The sequence below is a fragment of the Pseudorca crassidens genome, chromosome 19 (genome assembly GCF_039906515.1).
Source record: "Pseudorca crassidens isolate mPseCra1 chromosome 19, mPseCra1.hap1, whole genome shotgun sequence".
Classification (NCBI taxonomy): domain Eukaryota; kingdom Metazoa; phylum Chordata; class Mammalia; order Artiodactyla; family Delphinidae; genus Pseudorca; species Pseudorca crassidens.
Genome location: NC_090314.1, coordinates 16,294,504 through 16,314,308, shown reverse-complemented (window position 1 = coordinate 16,314,308; position 19,805 = coordinate 16,294,504). Strand labels below are relative to the sequence as shown.

Genomic DNA, 19,805 nt, shown 5'->3' with positions numbered 1-19,805 from the left:
TGTCCTCAGCCTTTGTTGTTCCGTTTATAGAGCTCGGGCAGAGTAGATTTGGCATAATTCTTAAGGGCTCAAGGATTTCAGAATGGTAAATGAGCGTTGTCTTTAACTTAAATCTTCGTTAGCCCCTAATAAGAGAGTCAGCCTGCCCTTTGAAGCTCTGAAGCCGGGCATTGACTTCCTCTCTCTGGCTACGGCATCTCCTTCCAGTAGAGGGCTGTTGCATCTATGTTGAAAATCTGCTGTTGAGTGTAGCCACCTTCATTGATGATCTTGGCTTGATCGCCTGGATAACTTGCTGCAGCTCCTGCATCAGCACTTGCTGCTTCCCCTCGCTCTTTCCTGTTACGGAGATGAGACGGCTTCTTTCCTTAAACCTCGTGAACCAACCTCAACTAGCTTCAGACTTCTGCAGCTTCCTCACCTCTCTCAGCCTTCATAGAATTGAAGAGAGTTAGGGCCTTGCTCTGGATTAAGCCCTTCCTTAAGGGCATGTTGTGGCTGGTCTAATCTTCTATCCAGACCACTCAAACTTTTTCCGTATTCATAGTAAGGCTGTTTCACTTTTTTATCATTCATGGGTTCACTGGAGTAGCACTTTTTATTTCCTTCAAGAACTTTTGCTTTTTATTCGCAACGTGGCTAACTATTTGGTGCAAGAGACCTAGCTTTAGTCTGGCTTGGCTTTCTTTTCTTTTTTAATATTTATTTATTTGGTTGCACTGGGTCTTAGTTGCGGCAGGTGGGCTCCTTAGTTGCGGAGCACCAACTCCTTAGTTGCAGCATGTGGGCTCCTGAGTTGTGGCTCACAGTCTCCTTAGTTGTGGCTTGCAGTCTCCTTAGTTGTGGCTCCCAGGCCCCTTAGCTGCAACTTGCCAGCTCCTTAGTTGCAACACACGGGCTCCCTAGTTGTGGCATGCAAACTCTTAGTTGCGGCATGCATGTGGGCTCTAGTTCCGTGACCAGGGATCGAAGCCCGGCCCCCTGCGTTGGGAGCGCAGAGTCCTACCCACTGTGCCACCAGGGAAGTCCCCTGGCTTGGCTTTCGGCATGGCTTCCTCACCAAGCTTAACCATTTCTAGCTTTTGATTTAAAGAGAGAGACATGTGACTCTTCCTTTCAGATGAACACGTAGAGGCCATTGGAAGGTTAGTAAATGGCCTAATTTCAATATTGTTGTGTCTCAGGGAATAGGGTAACATCAGAGATCACTGATCACAGATCACCGTAACAAATATAATAATAATGAAACAATTTGAAATATTGTGAGAATCACCAAAAGGTAATGCAGAGACACAAAGTGAGCAAATGCCGTCGGGAAAATGGCGCCGACAGACTTGCTCAACGTAGGGTTGCCACAGACCTTCAATTTGTAAAGAATGCGATATCTGCCAAGCGCGGTAAGGCAGAGCGCGATAAAATGAGGTGTGCCTGTGTTTCTATACACCTGCTGCAAAAATGAGCGAAAATGAGCGCAAGTAAGAATTCCAGTGTATGGCAAAGGAGACACGGATGTGCGGTGGGAAAAGAATGGTCTTTTGGGTAAATGACGCAGGGTCATTTGGATACTATATGGGAAAGACGGATCTTGACTTTTACCTCCCACTAGGCACAGAAGTCAATTCCAGCTTGATTCACATGTAAATGTGAAAGGTAAAATATTTGGGAGGATAAATAAATAAGCAAACAAATAACAAAGAAAGAACACACTTTAAGGCGAAGCAGTGGCAGATTTGAGGACCCCAGGTGCACCCACATGGCCTTGTCCAGAGCCCACCCACCCCCTGTATTCCCTTGATACCAGCAGTGGCCGGCTAGCTGTCCTCACCACCACTGGGGGGAACCAGCTTTTCTACCTACTTTCCCAGGACCTTCAGAAGCAGCCTGAGTGTTCTCAGGATGTTCCCAATGCAAAAGCTAAGCACCTGAGGCTGGGTGGAGCCCACCTCAAGGGGCCCAGGCCTGTGTGGGCAGGAGGATGGAGCAGGCCTCTTGGGGGACTTTCACCTCCTTGGGAGCTGACTCAGCTCCGTAGGCCCATCCTTGAAAATGAAACTGAATTTCATGAAGGTCTTATCTCTCTGCAGAATTTTTTGATTCATTCATTCTTTAAGGTTTTATTGGGTACTGACTATATGCCAGGCCTTGTGGGTACCGTGACGAGCAAGGTAGGCCTTGTCCTTGTACCCACCGCTTGTCACAACGAGACCCCTTACTTCTCTCTTCTCAGTACTGTGCAGACTCTGTTCTAAGGGCTTTTCACTTGTTAACTCATTCCTGTCAACCCGACAGTCCTCCTGTCAACCCAGTGGGCTCAGCACCTTTATCATCCCCCCTTTACAGATGGGGAAACTGAGGCTCAGAATGGTTAAGTACTTTTCCCGAGATCACTCAGCCAGTCAGTCGTGGAGCCAGGATTTGATCCCAGGCCGTCTGGTTCCGAGCATCCTTGCCATTACCGCTATACCACATCACCCCCACGGAGTTTATGAGCTAGAAAGGCGAGATGGACAAGAACAAGTAAATACAACAGTTCCAGAAAGTGGGAGGCAGAAACCTAAAAAGTGAAGGTGGGGGGCACTCAAACAGCCAGTGGGGAGGGCGTGGGAAGGCAGCTATTTTATTTCGGACGCGCAGCATGGGCCTCTATGAAGAGGTGACGTCTGAGCTGGGACTGTGATGAGGAAACGCGAGATCTGGCAGAAAGTATCCCAGGCAGGGGGAGCGGCGTGGATGGGGCACTGGGTGGGAAAGAGCACAACGTAAGTGAGGACCAGAAAGGAGGCCAGGGAGGCAAGGGAAGGGGGAGGCCCCACCGATGACCCTTCACATCTCCGTAGCCTGGCCCTTGCTGGGTCTGTGTGGTAGCAGCTGCCCCACCCTGCTCCTTGGTTTAATTTGGGTTCCCCCAAATCAGAGGCAAGTTAAAAAGTTATTTACTTTTTAATTTGTGGTAAAATGTACAAACATAAAATATACCATTTAAATCATTTTTATGTGTACAGTTCAGGGGCGTTAAGTACCTTCACATTGTTGTGCGGCCATCACCACCATCATCTCCGGAGCTTTCTCGTCTTGCAGAACTGAAGTTCTATACCCATTCAATGGTAATTCCCCATCCCCACCCACCCCAGGCCCTGGCACCCCACTTCTTTCTGTCCCTATGTGTTTGACTACTCTGGGTGCCTCATGTAATCATTCATGCAGTATCTGTCTTCTTGTGAACTGGCTTCTGTCACTTTGCGTAATATCTTCAAGGTCCATCCATGTGGTAGCGTGTGAGAACGTCCTTCCTTTTTAAGGCTAAATAATAATATTGTGTATGTACACGTGATCCATTCATCTGGCAATGGACACTTGGTTTGCTTCCACGTTTTAGCTCTCGTGAATCGTGCTCCTGTGAATATGGGTGTGCAAATATCTCTTTGAGACTCTGCTTTCAGTTCTTGTGGGTGTATACGCAGAAGTGGAAGTGCTGGATCATGGGGGAATTCTGTTTAATTTTTGGAGGACCCGTCATATGGTTTTCCCCGGCGGGTGTACCATTTTACAATCGCACCAACAGTGAACGAGGGTTGGGAGGGGGCAGTTTTCTGCAGGGCCTCCCTCCCGAATGGGAGGCGCAGTGAAAGTCATCCCTGGCTCCCTGTCCCCTGCTCCCTTTCCAGACCCAGCGCTCAGCATCTCTGTCCCTCAGGTGCGGCCGCCAAAACAGCAAGCTTCTTGAGCAACAGCTGTTTCATCTGAGCTGCCTCCACACTGGCCCTGCAATGTCCTTTTTCCTCCTCGACCTAATTCAGATGTTAGGAGACGTGTGTTTGTGCCTCATTACGAAGATGGATTTTTCATTCAGCTACTGATGTTTCCTAAATTCCTGGAAAACGTCACTTAATTCGTCTGCCCCGAGGGCCCTCTGACTGCTTGGCAGGAACTGACTTGGCTGCCGTTGCCGGGATGGGAGGATTGGACCAGACCCCACGCAGCATCTTGGAACATCTGCCTCGGTCACGAGTCTGACGACCAGAACGTCTCCGTCAAGGCCCCCTTCTTTCTTGCTGCCCTGGTGCCTGCGCCGTGGCTTTTCCTCCCCCAGAGGAGCTTCTTTCTTTCCACTTTGTGCAGTTCAGAGCCCTTCTCATAGCCCGGTCTGACATTGACCTCCAGCTCAGGGTCATCAGGACAAATGCAGCGGAGGAGCTGCTGAGAGCCAGGCTGGGCTCCCGGTGGCAAGGCCCCGAGTGTCCTGGAGAGAGACCAGCGCCATGGTCATTGGCCATCTGGAGACCCTGCCCACTTAGCTCACCTTCCAGCGAAGCCCTGCCCTCTAGGAACTCACCTGGTGACAGATAATACAGCTCGGTGTGACAAGTGCTGTAGATGCAGATGGCACGGAGTGAGCCCAGAGTGGAGGGGCGGGGGTGGCTGGCCCCTGAGAGGTACGGGAGGCTGCAGCGTGGAGCTCACTTTGAGCTGAACCTGGAAGGGTGGATACCCAGGGGGCAGGGGTGGTGCATTTCAGGAGGAAGTGCAGGGACCGGTGGGCGTTTGGCAGAGCTGGTGGACGTCGGGGAGGGAGGGAGAAGGAGGGGGTGATGGCGAGAGGCAGGCTGAGGGAGGGAGAGAATGAAGCGAGGATCTGGCGGCAGAACCATCAAAGGGTGCTAAGCAGGTGATGGCTGTCAGGTGTGTCTCTGGGGAGTTTAAGTCCAGAGGTGGATTTGGAGGAGGGAACGTGTAGTGGGTTGGAGAGAGCCTGTCAGATGCTGGATTATCCAGTTAGCAATAATGAAGGCCTGAATTCAGGCAAGAACAACCAGGATGGGGACTTCAAAGATGGTGAAGAGTTAGAAATAAAAGCTGCCAGTGATGGAGAGCTCACTCCTGGCCAGGCCCCTGCTGAGTAATCAGGCACCCTTCCCTTCCCTGTAACTCCCTTCTTTTCCAGGCTGCTCACACACCCTTCAGGGGCAGGACTGGGCTGGGAACACTGGACCTGGGCCCACCTTCTCTTGCTCCAGACGCCCTTCATCCTGCCCCTGTTAGGCCTGGCCTCTCCCCTTGTCTGCATCTCTCCCAGGGCCGCAGACCTCTGCACTTCGACTTCTGCTGCCTGCCTTTGCTCAGCACTCTCCCCCGATACACACATCCTACCCGTGTCTGAAGTCCAATTGAGGGCGCGGGTCCCTGTGTATGTCAGAGGATGGACATAGCTGGTGGGGTGGGATAGGGGCGGGGCCGGTGTTGCCTAAACTCATACTGACTGCTATACCAGCACCTGTGCTGAGTGGACTGGGCGTCAGGAGTGCAGGAGAGCTCTGCCCTGGGCTCCCCCCACCACCCCCCGCCCCCGTGACCTCGGGTTAAAATCCCTTCCCGCTCTGGGCCTCTCGTGCTCCCTGTGAAAGGAAGCAGTTGGAGGGGTTGGAGGAGAGGGTCTCTTGGGCTGTCCAGCAGTTTCCTCCTGTGAAGCTCAGGTCAGCCCAGTCCCTGCAGGATCACCACCCCAGAACCTGCTCCCCAGGGGCCTGCACAGATCAGTGAGCTAAAGCTCATTTCTCTGCATCTCCGGAACACAGCTCGGTTTGTTGTTATTTTAAAGCCATGGCAGGTTTGCTTCCCACTTGGCTTTGGCTCAGGCTGTGATTGCGTCTGTGTCCTCTCAGCAGGAGGAAGCCAGGGTGGGGGTCGGCATGTGCTTCTTAAAGCCGCCTCTGCCCCTGATGTTCCTGTGATGCCATAAGTCCCTCAGAGCCCCCTGGAGGTCAGTAGGCAAAAGGCGGTGATTATACCCATTTTCCAGATGGAGAAACTGAGGCTCAGAGGGATAACTTGCTCCTGCTGGCACAGCCAGGGCCTTGCAGTTCTTCCTACCTCTTGGTTCAGAACTTTGCCCGCATGCCCTCTGGGAAGTAAAGAGAGCTGAAGACACGCAGGAGACCCCCAAAGGAGGGTGTTGTCTGGTGCCGGCTTGTCCATGGAGTGCAGAGGCCATTGGCTAAGTGCCTGCAACACTGGGGAAGGGATGGTAGCCCCAACACTAGGGCTCACCATCCATGGTCGGGTGTGGCACCCTGAGCACCCCTGAGGCAGGACCCTGCCCCCCAGAGTTTGTCACACCCCTGAGGTGGCTGAGCAGCAGCTGAACACACATGGGGTGTCTGTAGTTGTTGAGTCATGGACTGGTCAATGTGAGGCCAGCTCCTCACTGAGTGGGCAGAGTGTCTGTAGGCTTGGGCTTGGGTTGGGTTTGGGGACACCAGCCGGGCTTCCCCACTGAGACATCCATCCGTCTGGCACCCCCTTGGGCCCCTCGCTACCCCCCTCAGTGGCTCTTCTCCCGGGGTCTGGTCAGTGTAGCGAGCCCGCCGGCAGCAGGAAGCCGTGTTGGCAAATCTGTTTAGCGGCTGTTACCAGGAACAGTAATTTTGTGCAGCCTCTTGTCCTCTGTTGCGGTAAATAACAGATAATGACATTTCCAGTCCGAGCTGTGGCCAGCGCCGCCCACGTGGCCCTCGCCTCAACAGCTGCACCCCGCAAGCTGCCACCCTTCGCAGGCCCTGCGATTCTTCATCGCTCTCAAATTGCCCCTGTTTTTCCTGCTGCGTTGCTTCCCGCACAGCTGTTTGCTGTTCACTGACCTTAACTGGAGGTGGGTTTAGTCTGTCCTTCTGTTTCCCTGCGGGGAAGCCAGGATGCCGCTCTTGTGGATAGAGGGAGCAGAGGGGAGCATGGGAGCCGGCTTCTCACCTAGGCACCCTTTAGCCCGGGCCTCCAAACCAGGAAAGAGCCGGGCCTTTCTCAGAGGGGACTTTTTTTTTTTGTGCGCGGTACACGGGCCTCTCACTGTTGTGCCCTCTCCTGCTGCGGAGCACGGGCTCCGGACGCGCAGGCTCAGCGGCCATGGCTCACGGGCCCAGCCGCTCCGCGGCATGTGGGATCTTCCCGGACCGGGGCACGAACCCGTGTCCCCTGCATCGGCAGGCGGACTCTCAACCACTGCGCCACCAGGGAAGCCCTCAGAGGGGACTTTTGAGCTCTCTCCTTCCAAACCCTTTCCTCGCCCTTGTCATCCTGCCTTCCAGAGGAGGGATGACTCTCCCAGGTTACAGATGCAGAAACGGAGGCTGAGGGGGGTTACGATCTGCCAAGCCTTCCAGAGACCCCTCTGCCCAAGAACCACATCTGCCTTGCCGAGTTTCCAGGCGCAGACAGGAGTGTAGTCTGGGCCCCCCAGGGAGTGAGGCCCGAGCACCTGGCTGCCACTGCGGGGCCTCCCCACCCGGCTCCTGACTGCCTGCAGTGGAGTATCATCCGCTTTCTAGCTCATTCTCTGCTTCTCTGCTTCTTCGTCTTGCTCAAGTGTGGCTTTTTCCCTCCGGCTGAAGTCTTCAGTGGCAGTCTACTGCCACTCTGTTCTACTGCCTAGAATAGAGTCTAACCACCGCCACTTGGTATCCAGGGCCCTCAGTCCATTCGTGGCCTGAGCACGAGCTGCTGACCGTAGCAGCATAAACTGCATACCGGGCTGGGAGTCCCGAGGCCTGAGGGTCAGACCTGACTCTACCTGGCCCAGACCTGTCACCGCGCTTCCCGGAGCTCTGCTCCTGCGCATAGCCAGGGTCCTTCACTGATCACTAGTGCTGTTGCTCCTGGGACGCTAAGAAGCCCTAGGGTGTTTGTCGAGTCCGCTGTATTTTTCAAATTAAAAAAAAATCAGTTCCAGTGACAGGTACTTACTGGCTTCGAGGACGTTTACTGTGTCTAGGCACTGGAGTGGGCACAGAGAAGGGAGAGGGTATTTTCACATAAACTGACCTTTTGAGAGTTAGGATAACCCTGGAAAGTCAGAGAAGACGGTGCTGACCCTGGGACAGGTGAGGCTGCCGGGGAGCTTAATGTCCACACTGGGCTGGCGGGGGGAATCTGTGCTAACTTGGCTTCCTGTGGACCCTGGATTGGCCTTCGCTAGTCTCCTCAAGCCCTCCCCACTCCCCACCCTGATCTCTTTGGCCCAGCAGCTTGAATTTGTTGTCTGGCCGAACTGTCTGCATCCAGCCCCGCTCCTCTGGCTCTGCGCTGGGGCCCCTCTGCTCCCCCAGGTCCTGGCCCCACCCCCACGGAGGCCCCTCCCCCTTCTTATGCCCTCCCCCTCCACCAGCTCCATCAGAGCCCAAATGCTCATATCTCCTTCAGCCTAAACAGACATTTATTGAGCACCTACAGTGTGCCAAGCACCAGTCCAGGTTCCAGAGTGACCTCAGGGTCGGGCCAAGCCTCGGCCCCTCCTGAAGCACCTGTTCTAAGGGTGCTGAAACTGACAGTAGCTGCACTCAGACCAATATCGAAAGTGCACCCATCTACACGGCCTCTCACTTGCCTTGCGTTCCCAAGCTTCAGGCGGCGCCGTGTGCTGGCCCTCCCTCGTCTCTGTCCCCTGCCTTCCTCCCAAGCTCTGGACCTGGCCCCACCTCCCAACTCTTCCAAGGAGTCCACTCGCACTGCAAGTATCCATGTGTCCAAAGCCGAATATTTTGCCGGCCGCTCGTCCCCACTCTGTCAACATGACCACCGTCCATCCTGTTGGCCAGCTGGCAGCCTCTAGAATGAACCGGAGTCCTTCCTTTTCCTCACCTTCCATACCCAGCTAGGATTGGAATTCCATAGGTATCTGGGAATGTTCTGGAAAAAGAGCCTCTGCTGAGAATACAGAGGACAAATTGACCAGGAGTGACTGAATCTGTATTTTCAGCAAAGGTGCTTTTTCTGAAACTCAGATCCGATCGTGCCCCTCCCCTCCTTAAAAACCACCATCGGCCCCCAGATGTCTGCAGAATCCCAACCCCACGGTCCATGATGCTTGTCAATCAGCCCCTCCCTTCCTTCCTAGCCAACTACATGCCAGACGCCTGCTAAACTTGTGGATTTAAACAAGAACAACAATGTCCTTTTTCTAGAGGGAGCATACTCACAGGATAGACAATTTCAATATGATGCAATTAACACTCCTCTAGAGATGTTGACCCATATTGGGAGCGCACAGGAGAGAGTAACTAGTGCTTCCCCTGGGGGGAAATCAAGGAAGGAGTCACAGAGGAGGAGACATTTGAGTTGTTCCTGAAGGATGCGTAGGAGTTTGCTAGTCATGAGGCAAAGGCTGGGTGAAAGCATAGAGGCAGGGAAGTACCTAGAGTGTTGGGAACAGGCAGGGAGGCGTTTGGGGCTGGCATGGTGGGCTTGGTGAGGCTGGAGAGTTAGGCGGGGGCCGAGGAGGAAGGCTCTCACATATGTGTGCATCCAGCTTCTTGTTTCTGTGCCCTCAGCCTGTGAGCCTCGCCATATTCTCCACCTAGTCCAGGGCCTGGTAGCAGCAGGGCCTTAGGAAGTGTTTGCTGAATGCTCTTGACGTCATTGGCCCAACCTGCAGCTAAAGTTGCTGCCCACCGAATTCTAGGGGGAGGGATGGTGAAGGTCCCCCGGACACCCCCACCTGGCCTTCCCGTGGAGATTTCAAGCGTTCCCAAAGCAGGGCTGCGACTTCAGTATCTTTGGGGATCCGTCCCACAGGCTGGTCGCACAGCCTAGAGCCATAGAATTTCAGAGCTAGGATCTGCTGAGCACACCTGGCCAGGGGCTCCTTGCCTGGCCCTCCCTCCAAGTTATGGCTTTGCGGCAACCCCAGAGGAGCCAGACTCACTTGTAGCCTTAGCTGGGAGGCTGCTGATAGGGGCAGGGTGTTTTTAGGATGCTGGTTGTGAGGACAGAAAACCAAAATGATCCAGCCTCTCCCTTGGCTGTGCTCTTGTAACAGAGCCTGGGCCAGGTGGCTACCAGGTGGCAGGCACGCCTCTGGGTGAGAGATTATCTGTGGGAGGCCCCAGCCCAATGCTGAGTTTGGTTATGCAACCATGGCCTGGCTGAGGGAGGCTGGAGCTGGCTGTGTCTGGGGCCTTTAATTCCCTGAGTTCATGTTCCCGGGATGGCCAGTGTCTGTCTCGGCTGTGTGTCTTCAGACCACCACTGTCCACTGGAGAATCCCATCCACTTCCTCCCTCTCAGGACATCCGTTTCCTGGCCCCATCGGCATCCTTCTCAACTAGGGTGGGGTTCATAGCGGGCATGGGTGAGAGGCAAGACAGGGAGTGGGACCCGAGTCCGGCCCTCCACTTACTCTCCTTGGGTGGCCCCAAACAAGTTACCTGGGCTGTCTGCCCCAGTGCCGTCATCTGAGTGACTAATCTGTGTGAAGCGCTCCTGCTGTGCCCAGCAACTCAGTACGTGTTATATAAGCTCTTGCTTTTTACGATTATGAACCTGGGTCCCCATCCTGGCTCTGCCACCTCCTGGTGACATGAACTTAGCCAAGCCACCCAAGATCTCTGAGGATGAGGATGCCTTCCTCATCCAAGGCATCCGGATCATAAAAACTCCCTCACAGGGCTGTTGTGAACATAAACGGGATTAAATGTGATAATGTGTGTTGAGCGCTGAGCTGGGCGCCAGGCGTGGAGTAAGTGCTCAGTAAACGGTGACTGTTAATCATTATTATGAGTTGTAACTCTAAGTAACCACCTGGCAGGGAGCAAGAGGATGTGAGCCCACTCCCTCCACCACCTGGGCCGTCCTCTGCCCTGACTCCCTCCCGGCCGGAGTGGGGTGGGAGAGCTGCAGGCCGCCGTGTGACGCTGTGGTCCCGGGAGACCGCTGGGCCAGGGATTTGGATGGAGCCACGTGGACCCGCGGCCGAGAGGCCAGAGGACTTGACGAGCTCAGCCATGGCCCAGGCCCCGTCAGTCCCAGGAGCAAGGGGTTTCTTCCTTTAGGGCTGGAAGGAGCTAGTGAGGCTTCCAGGAGTGGTCCCCGAAGGACCGGCAGGACCCAATCGGGAGGAGCCGGCCATGTTCAGAGCTTCAGGAAAGCTCAGTGTGGGTCAGGGAGTCCCCGCGTGCACTGGACTCCATCTACCCCAGAGTCTTCCCCCTCGGCAGGTTGACCCAGGGACGGGGGGCCCTAGGGTGCACTCCAGGCCTGGGAGACCTTAGGAGGGTTGTGCCCGAGAACCCCTTAGAGAACCATTCACCGATTACTTTTTTTTTTAATTGAAGTATAGCTTATTTACAGTGTTTCAGGTGTACAGCAAAGTGATTCAGCTATATAGAGAGAGATATATTCTTTTTCGGATTCTTTTCCATTTAGGTTATTGTAAGACATCAAATATAGTTTCCTGTGCTATACAGTAGGTCCTTGGTTTTTTTTTTTAATTTTAATTTTATTTTAGAGTATAGTTGATTTACAATGTTGTGTTAGTTTCAGGTGTACAGCAAAGTGATTCAGTTATATATACACATATTATATATGCATATAACACATATAGATATACTCTTTTTCAGATTGTTTTCCGTTATAGGTTATTACAAGATATTAAGTAGAGTTCTCTGTGCTATACAGTAGGTCCTTGTTGTTTATCTGTTTTCTACATAGTAGTGTATGTCTGTTAACCTCTAACTCCTAATTTATCCCTTCCCGCCCCCTTCCCCTTCCATAACCGTAAGTTTTTTTTCTATGTGTGACACCCATTGATTTCCTCCCTCATTCACCCCTGGGGAGAGTCAGTGCTATCGCCTGTCCCCACACAAGGCCCCGTGAGACCCAGGGTCCCCTTAGAGGTTGGGAGGGAGAAGTGCGGAGTCCCCACCTGTCCTTCTTCCCCATCGGGACTTCAGAGCAGTTATTTTAGGCTTTCAAAACCCAGACTCCCTTTAGATAAATGTAGAAACCTTCCACCTTTTTTAATGCTATTTGAAATTTCAAAATAATATTTTATGTTTGAAAAAAGTGAGCATACTGTTGAATGTGCTTTTCCCCCTCCAAGTGCCCTGTCCTCGGCCCTGGAGGGTCTGGCACCCCCTCAGAGGGAAACACCCCAGCCTCGGGGGTCGACATTGGCCCTCGCCTGAGACGCACAGGCTCCCCCGCCATCCCCTCAGCCCTCAGCCCTTCCATGATTTGTGCACTTCCACCAAGTGTTTCTGCCTTGTCACGACTCAGCCTCACCAGGAGTCAGTGCTCCGTCTGCGCAGCCCAGCGTTTGTACGTCTCTTCTCCCCAAGGGGCTGAGTACCCACCGTGCCCCGCACAGACGCTTGCTGAAGGAATGAATGAATTCCTCGAGACCCAGGGCTGTGTGTCATGTGGTCCCGTTTTGATCGTACGTTATTAGATTTGCTGGTCTTTAAAACCTCCCTCTCAGCTTCATACTGAATAACCCGTCTCCACTCCTTTGCCCAAACTCTCACCTGCAGCCGTGGTGCAACCACTGACCCTCCTGTCACCCACCGTGCGTGCCCCCAGGGCCCGTCGAGACAGCTCAAATCTTTGCTTCCCACGTTTGCCTAGGAAAGAGGCAAAAACCCAGCATGGAGTCTCCATTTTTTTGTTTTTATTTTTTGCGGTACGTGGGCTTCTCACTGTTGTGGCCTCTCCCGTTGTGGAGCACAGGCTCTGGACGCGCAGGCTCAGCGGCCATGGCTCACGGGCCCAGCCGCTCCACGGCATGTGGGATCTTCCCAGACCGGGGCACGAACCCGCGTCCCCTGCATCGGCAGGCGGACTCTCAACCACTGCGCCACCAGGGAAGCCCTAGGCATGCCTTTTTAGTATGCGCTTATGAATGTTCATCTCGAGCTCCTTCCATTGCCTTTTTAACCCTCCTGTCTGCTCAGGATGCGGGGCTGACGGTAGCGAGTGGCAGGAGATGGAAGGCAGTGCTTTGGAAGCTAGTCCTGAAATCTGCAGTGCTGCCTTTCAGCTGGGAGAGGTGGCTGGGGGCTGCCCAGGACTGGGGTCTGCAGGTGGTCCCCACGTAGCATCAGTGGCTCATCTGGTGGGGAGCTGGGGAGGGCTCACTCAAAGGAGGCGGTGCAGCCTTCCAGAGACTGATGTGAAGAGTGGCCCTGCGTGGGGTAGTACACCTGCGACCCGCAGCCAGGGCACGGGAAGGCTGGCGTTTCCCCAGCATGGCACCAGTGTTGGAAGCACAGAGAGACTTGTCTTCCTTCTGAAATTCTTCTCCGGGTGCCTCCTGGCTTCTGTCTCAGGCCAAGCAGCAGGTGGCTGGCATTCTTAAGGCTGTGCGTCTTTGGGTGACTCAGTATTTGCAGTGGTCAGGGCTCAGGTCAGCATGCCCTCAGCCCTGCTGGCCCCCAGGCTGTGTCCTAATGAACAGAGGAGGGCCCTGGCTGTGCCCTCCCCCACTTGAGGCTTGACCGAGTCTGATGTTCTGGAAGGGGAGCCGGGGCCCAGGGAGCCAGCTCTGCCTTCACCTGAGCCCCCGGTGGAGAAGGAAGGCTTGGATGAGTCTCTTGTCTGAGCAGAAACCTGGAGCTCAAACAGCGCAAGGTCCGCATCCCAGCTCCTCGTGGTCAGGTTACTTAGCCTCAGGCCTCAGATCCTGAGTTGATAAAATAGGGACCGTAATACCCACTTCTTAGTGCGATTATGAGAATTAAGTGAGATTCTACATGAAGCACCTACCCTGATGCCTGGTGTAGCACCAGGGCTCGAGAAAGTATATCAGTATTTATAATATGTGCATCAGTATCTAACATATATAAATATTTATAATATGCGCAGCAATATCTAACGTATATCAATATTATAATATGTGCATCAGTACCTAACGTACTGAAAGTCACTTGGCAGCAGAACCTGGCTTCCAGATACTGAGTGTGTCTATAGCAAGGAGGCCATGTCTAGCCCCTGCGCTCCTGGCCCTCCAGGGCTGGTGATGCACCTCCAAGCCTGGCTGATGTCTTGGGGGTGAGCAGGACTGATCCTGTGATCAGAGGGGTCAGTGACCCGTGGACACCACCTGCGGAGGTGGAGGCGCGTGGAGGCAAGGCTGACTATCTACCTTTGAGCCACACTCAACCAGCAAGTCCAGTGTCCCTCCCGTTTGTGCCTATGTCTTCGGCTTCTTTAATCCATCCTGACCCACAAAAATCCAGATAGGGTCAAAAAAGGAAGTCGGGGCAAGTGATTTCCCAAAACATTTAGCATAGCCTTCCTTTAAACAGGAATTCTGCTTACCCATTTAAAATAGATTTTGACTTAGCACGATTCAATTTATGTTTTGGCCGGTCTCCTTCCAGATATTTTTCTGTGTATATATCTACTTCTAAATGGATATAGGCACATATACATATCTATATGGTAGAGAATCACACTAGGCTTACTGTTTATAACCTGCTTTTTTAACTTAATTTATTCTGAACATTGCTCCATGTCAGTAAATACACGGTTCCGTCGCGATTGTTTTCATTCTTTCTGTTTACGTCGTCATTTTTTATTGCCGAGTACCTTTCTCCAAAACACAATCGGATTTTTTTCCTTGCTGAAGGTTTGAGTTCTAGCATGGGGAGCACACTGGGTGGCGTGGAATGCACACTCGCGGGCTGATTTCTTCACGTTGCTCGTGCCTGTGCTGTGATTGTCTGGACACAGCCATTTCTTTACCCTGCTTTCCTGGGGTGAGGGGTCGGGGGCAGCCCCTCCACGAGCATCATTGCTGCCTGGTTCCTAAGGAGAGACCGTCTCACTGACACACTTCAGTCGGTGAAACTTGAAACTCTTGGGCAAGTCCTTTTCCAGTTTCAGTCTTGAAGCTCTTGGGCAAGTCCTTTTCCAGATGAGTTTTGCTCGTTCATCAAGTCCTCCGCTCGACGGAACCCTCGCTGAGGACAAAGGGCCGTGGCTGGTTCATCCTCATCCTTCCTAGAACAGCACCTTCCATCCAGCATTGAGGAAACGTTTGTTGAATTGAAGCACCAGATGTTTTCAAATTAACCGTCTCCATTATTCATTTCTGCAGCACAGCGTACGTTTCTCTGGCCTCCTCGTGTGGGACATTTAAGCACAATTTCGTCTTTCTTCGGTTGGCTGAGTGCCGGGAGCACTGCTTTCTGTGTGATGGATGACGCAGCAGCAGCGAGGCCTCCAGGGCCTGTCACAGAGCGCGGCTGACTCCCGGGTACTAAGCGCCCTGGAGGGGTGCGAGCAGTTCCGTTCCCACCCCCGCGTGGGCCCCACACCTGCTCCCTTCTAGTCGGTGGCAGCTCAGGGACTCCGCCGTGGAGCGTGAAGGCTCCGCGTGGAATGAGTCAGCAGGGGCTCGCGGTGAGGATGGGAAGGCCGGCCTGGGAGTGAGGTGCCCCAGCTCTGTGGTCTCCCGGACCGTGTCGTGCCTCTGACGCTGACCTATAGCGTGGGAAGGTGAAGGTGATGATGTTGGATGGAGAGGTGGGGTTCCAGGGAGTCTTGGGGTGACCGAAGTGGCCTAGGGTATGAGGATGTTCAGGAGGGCGCCTCCACAGACCTTGGAAAGAGTCTGAACACACAGGCAGCCTGCAGGCTGCACCCCTGGGGCGGCGGGCAGGCAGTGGTCACGTGGAGGGCGGGGCACACATCTCTGCCCCCACCCTTAGCAAAGGACCCTCAGTGTCATTTCCTCTGTGGCCAGCCCAGCCTGGATTCATGCCCCGCCCACTGAGAGTGAGGCCCCCCGGGCAGCAGTCCCACCACCCCTGACACCCCACCCCAGAGGAGGCTCTTCCTTGTCTGGTCTCCCGTCGCCTGACCAATCAGCCTCACTCAGTGTGGACGGGGCACCCCCTGCCCCGCTGCTGCCCAGCGAGTGTTTCCTGTTTCTGTGCGTCTCTTCCCCCCAGCAGGTTGGCACATTCCAGGAGGGGCCACATCTTGCCTTCTCAGGTGTAATGTTAAAAGTAGCTCTCATTTGTTTATTCGTTTATTCCACAAAACTTCATCATGCCGGAAACAGGAAGGTGAACAGAAACAGACGCGGCCTCTGCCCTCTGGTTGTTGACAGCCTAGCAGGGGAAGTGACCGTAGTTACACAGCCACACAAATGAGGGTAAGTCTCAGTGGAGGAGAAGAGGCGAGAGCCTGTTAGGGAAGCTCCAACCGGGTTAAGACGGCAGAGAAGGCTTCCTGAAGAAGTGGTGCTTTTGCTGAGGTCTGAAGGATGCATAGGCTCATGAGGAGAGCGTGTGGTCAAGTACATCCCAGACAGAGAGAGCAGCACATGCCAAGGTCCAGTGGCAGGAAAAGCAGATTGCGGACCAGGGACTGAAGTCAGGCCAACACGGCTGGGGCTTGAGATGGAGAACGAGGCAGTAGAGTAGGGGAGAGGGGTGCAAGCTGAGGTCACAAGGAGGTAGGTCTACCCTGAGCAGGCATCATGCGTCATGTGAAAGGGTGTGGTCTTCATCCAGAGGGCAACAGGAAGTCTCTGGAGGCTCCTAAGCTGGCAAGGACGGTAGACAGGACGTGATGAGATTTGCATCTTGAAAAGATCACGCTGGCTTCCGTGCTGGGAACCAGCTGGAGGCTGGCCAAAGTGGGGTGGGGCCATGGTGCAGGCGCCGGAGATGGCAGTATGGATAGGGAGGGTCTTGGAGGAGAGTGGACAGTTCTAGTGAGATTTAGAGTTCCTGGAGATGGATTATTTGGATGGGCAGGAGCGAGAGTGGGGGTCAAGGATGACTCTGGGGTTTTGGCTTATATAACTGATGCGTGTGGCATCCTTCACTGAGGCAGCTGTGCAGGACTGTGGTTGCCGCCTGCTCCTTACCGTGGACTGTGCTGAGCACTTTCGTCAGTCATCTCCCTTGACCCTCCTAACTGTGACATGAGCCTGCCTGTTACCACCATCTTCGGGACAAGAAAATGCAGCTCAGAGAAGGCTGGTAACAAGTCCAAGGTTGCATCTAAATGGCAGACGCTGTGCTCCGCTGCCCCAAAGCCTGTGTCCCGTGGGCTACCCCCTGAGCCTTTCCCCATGCGTGTTCTGGGATGGGATGTACATTTGCAAAAGGAATGCATGGAGCGTCTGAGTCAGGCCCAGAAGCTAGACTTGGTTTGTTTAACGCTCAGACACAGTTTGAGGCTGCAGGAAGCATGAGAGAGCCAAGCCCGGGAAGCCAGCGCTCACTCACCCAGGGCAATTCCGCTCAATGGAAACCCACTTGGCAGGGAAGCTGGTGGCCACCCCCAGGCCCAGCTGTCCTTGACACGACTGTGCAGTGTTCCCTTTACACTGAGTTGATGTTGTGGCCGGCTCACACTCTCTCTCTCACTGGCTTTTTAAAATACCACCTGCTTAATTTTCTTTATCGGAACCTGGAACAAAGACCAAGCCCATAAGGGGAAAAGGCTCGTTATTCTCTTCTTGGTCGAGATTTAATAGAACAGCAATTATGTATTATTTGAACTGGGGCGTGTTATCTTTTTGCTGGCCCGGATTCCGCAGCTGGAGACACTGGAGCTTGTAAAGAGGCCAAGAGATGGCCGGGACTGACCAGGGGTTCCACTAGTGATGGCTGGTAGCCTGAAAACAGGGCTGCCCGTGGGCCAGGGAGGGTATGCCCTGTCATGTCACCCCCAACTCCCTCCAGAACCCCACAGGACAAGGGGAGGAGAGAACACTTGGGACATGCCATCCATCCCTCCCCCACCCACCAGGACTGGGAGCTGACCCAACAGCCTTTGACCCTGCCTCTGGAAGGCGACTGGTCCACACGGCTCCTGCCCCCAGGCCAGGTGGTTCCATGTGCTGTGTTCTCTGGGTAGAAGACAGGACACAGCTTTCAAGCACTCTCTCCTAGCTTCTTTCCCTGCCGCCCAACAGCACAGATGATCAGTCAGTCAATCAGATGCTATTTATCGAGGGCACGTGCACGCCCATCCTTCAAACCCTGCTTAAATGTCACTCCTCCAAGGCAGCCAGACATACCCTTTGGCCTGGCAGGCAGGCCGACCTGGGACTGAGCGTTGGGTGCCTCACCGGGCCCCACCCTCCCAACACAGGGCTGTGCTCCACACGGTGCTCAGCTCTCCTAAGGTCCAGTAGAGGGGAGCTTCCCAAATCCTGACTGTCGCTACCTAACTGTGGGACTGCGGGCAGCCTTCAACATCTCTGAGCCTCATTTCCTTCACCCGTATGATGGACATCATGACACCCACCTCCTTCACCCTCTGTTGCCAGGGTGGCAGGGGCTGGTGTTCCATAATGGGAGGAACTGGTCTTCTCTCCCGATTCCCAGCAGCATCGTCTGATTCAGCAACCTTGGGAGGGGGTTAGGGCACACTGCGTGCTTGGAGGACGAGCTGTCATTGAACCGTACAAGCATGTAGAAAACACAAGAGGGAAATCTCCCCTCTCTGAGACGGCTCCACTGATTTTCCCACGTGTGCCTTCTATACGGGATCATGGGAATGAGCAGGAAAAACAGCCCGCCGGCTGCAGCGCCTCCTCCCTCTCTTCACCCCAGGAAGGAGGGGCCCGGGTGTGTTTCTTTTTTTTTGCGGTACGCGGGCCTGTCACCGTTGCGGCCTCTCCCGTTGCGGAGCACAGGCTCCGGACGCGCAGGCTCAGCGGCCATGGCTCACGGGCCCAGCCGCTCCGTGGCATGTGGGACCTTCCCGGACCGGGGCACAAACCCGTGTCCCCTGCATTGGCAGGCGGACTCTCAACCACTGTGCCACCAGGGAAGCCCCCATGTGTGTTTCTTGAGTCCCATCTTATGGGCTTATGGGGGCCCCTGTCCTAGAGGTCGAAGGGTTGGGGTGAGCATTGGAAGGGGTAGCAAGAGGCAGCTCTAGTGGGGAAGGGGGAGTCTCCAGACTGGTGGCTCGGGGCTCCAGGGGGACAGGCTGCTGGCCCCCAGAGAGGGGGCACCCCAGCCTGGCACAGATCCCAAACCCAGGCCTGACACAGAAGTGGCCAGGCCCCTTCCCCCTCTGAGGGATGTGGGAGCTCAGAGGGGGAACAGCACAGCAGTGAGCAGTCCGGCAGCACCCAGGGGACCCTTCCCAGACGTACTGCGCCACCAAAGACCCCAAGCCTGGGACCTTCGCGAGAGCGGAGCCCAAACAGACTGGGATGGACTTTCCTGCCAACCCAGAGGGACAGGAGCTTGGAGCAGATTACAATTTATTTGGAGAAATAAAAGAAAAATGACATTTCTTGTACCTGCGGGTCTGATGGAAGCGAATGCATACCCCCCACGAATGTATCATAGCTTCCCTTCTGCCACGAGCTGATTCCTCACCTCCTGTGGCCCCACTGCCCAATCAGGCGGTGACAACATGCTCTGAAAAGCCAAGTTGGTGACATTTCCCTCTCCGTGGAGAGGTGTGCTCCTTGCTCAGTTGGCAGCCCGCAGAAAAGGCCAAGCCGCAGATACAGCCTTCCCTCGACAGGAGAGAGGAGAGAGCCCCTAGCCCCGCAGGGACCGGGCAGCTTCCACGCAGCGGCAGAAAGATGCATTGATTAGCTGGTGTGACTGTTCTCTGAGGAGGACACGCTGTCCCTGAATCAGACTCTGCCTGGGTTAGCCCAGAAGAGGTCTCAGCCCCACCAAGCGCCCCTCTGCCTCCTGGTGCCTTTCATCTGGCTTTTTCCCACCAGGGCTTGTGGCTGTGCATCTCGGGGAAGCAAAATATGTACCGAGAAGTTATGTGATCGTCAGCAACTCTGTAGAAGGAGAAGCGCTGCAGAGACTAGGTTCTGGCGGCCCACGTGTCCGGGGGCGGTTATATAGCAGCTCTAGAGGCAGACCTGAGTCTGTTACTTACTTGCTGCGTGAACTTGAGCAATTCTCAAACTACTGCCTGTAAAATGGGCCTAATTCTTATATGACAGGGGTCCTGGGATCGTTAAATGAAGGGCCTTGGCATGAAGGAAGTGCCCAAGCGGTCACTGGTATTTGTCACCATATCATTGTCTTACC

At 54.4% G+C, this 19,805-nt stretch overlaps 1 protein-coding gene across 4 annotated transcripts in view; it reads left to right on the top strand.

Annotated features, from left to right (window-relative positions):
* The window catches only part of RPH3AL (rabphilin 3A like (without C2 domains)), a 126,162-nt gene that overhangs the window by 43,798 nt on the left and 62,559 nt on the right, over positions 1 to 19,805 (top strand). For 3 of the 4 annotated variants that reach the window (XR_010937629.1, XM_067716719.1, XM_067716720.1), the window contains exon 5: positions 3,003 to 3,104. The exons of the other annotated variant lie outside the window; for it this stretch is intronic. Coding sequence is in view for 2 of the 3 variants with exons in the window: in XM_067716719.1 (XP_067572820.1) it covers positions 3,003 to 3,104 (102 nt within the window). In the remaining variant the exon portion in view is untranslated. The remainder of the gene's footprint in view (positions 1 to 3,002; positions 3,105 to 19,805) is intronic. 4 annotated transcript variants of the gene reach the window in all.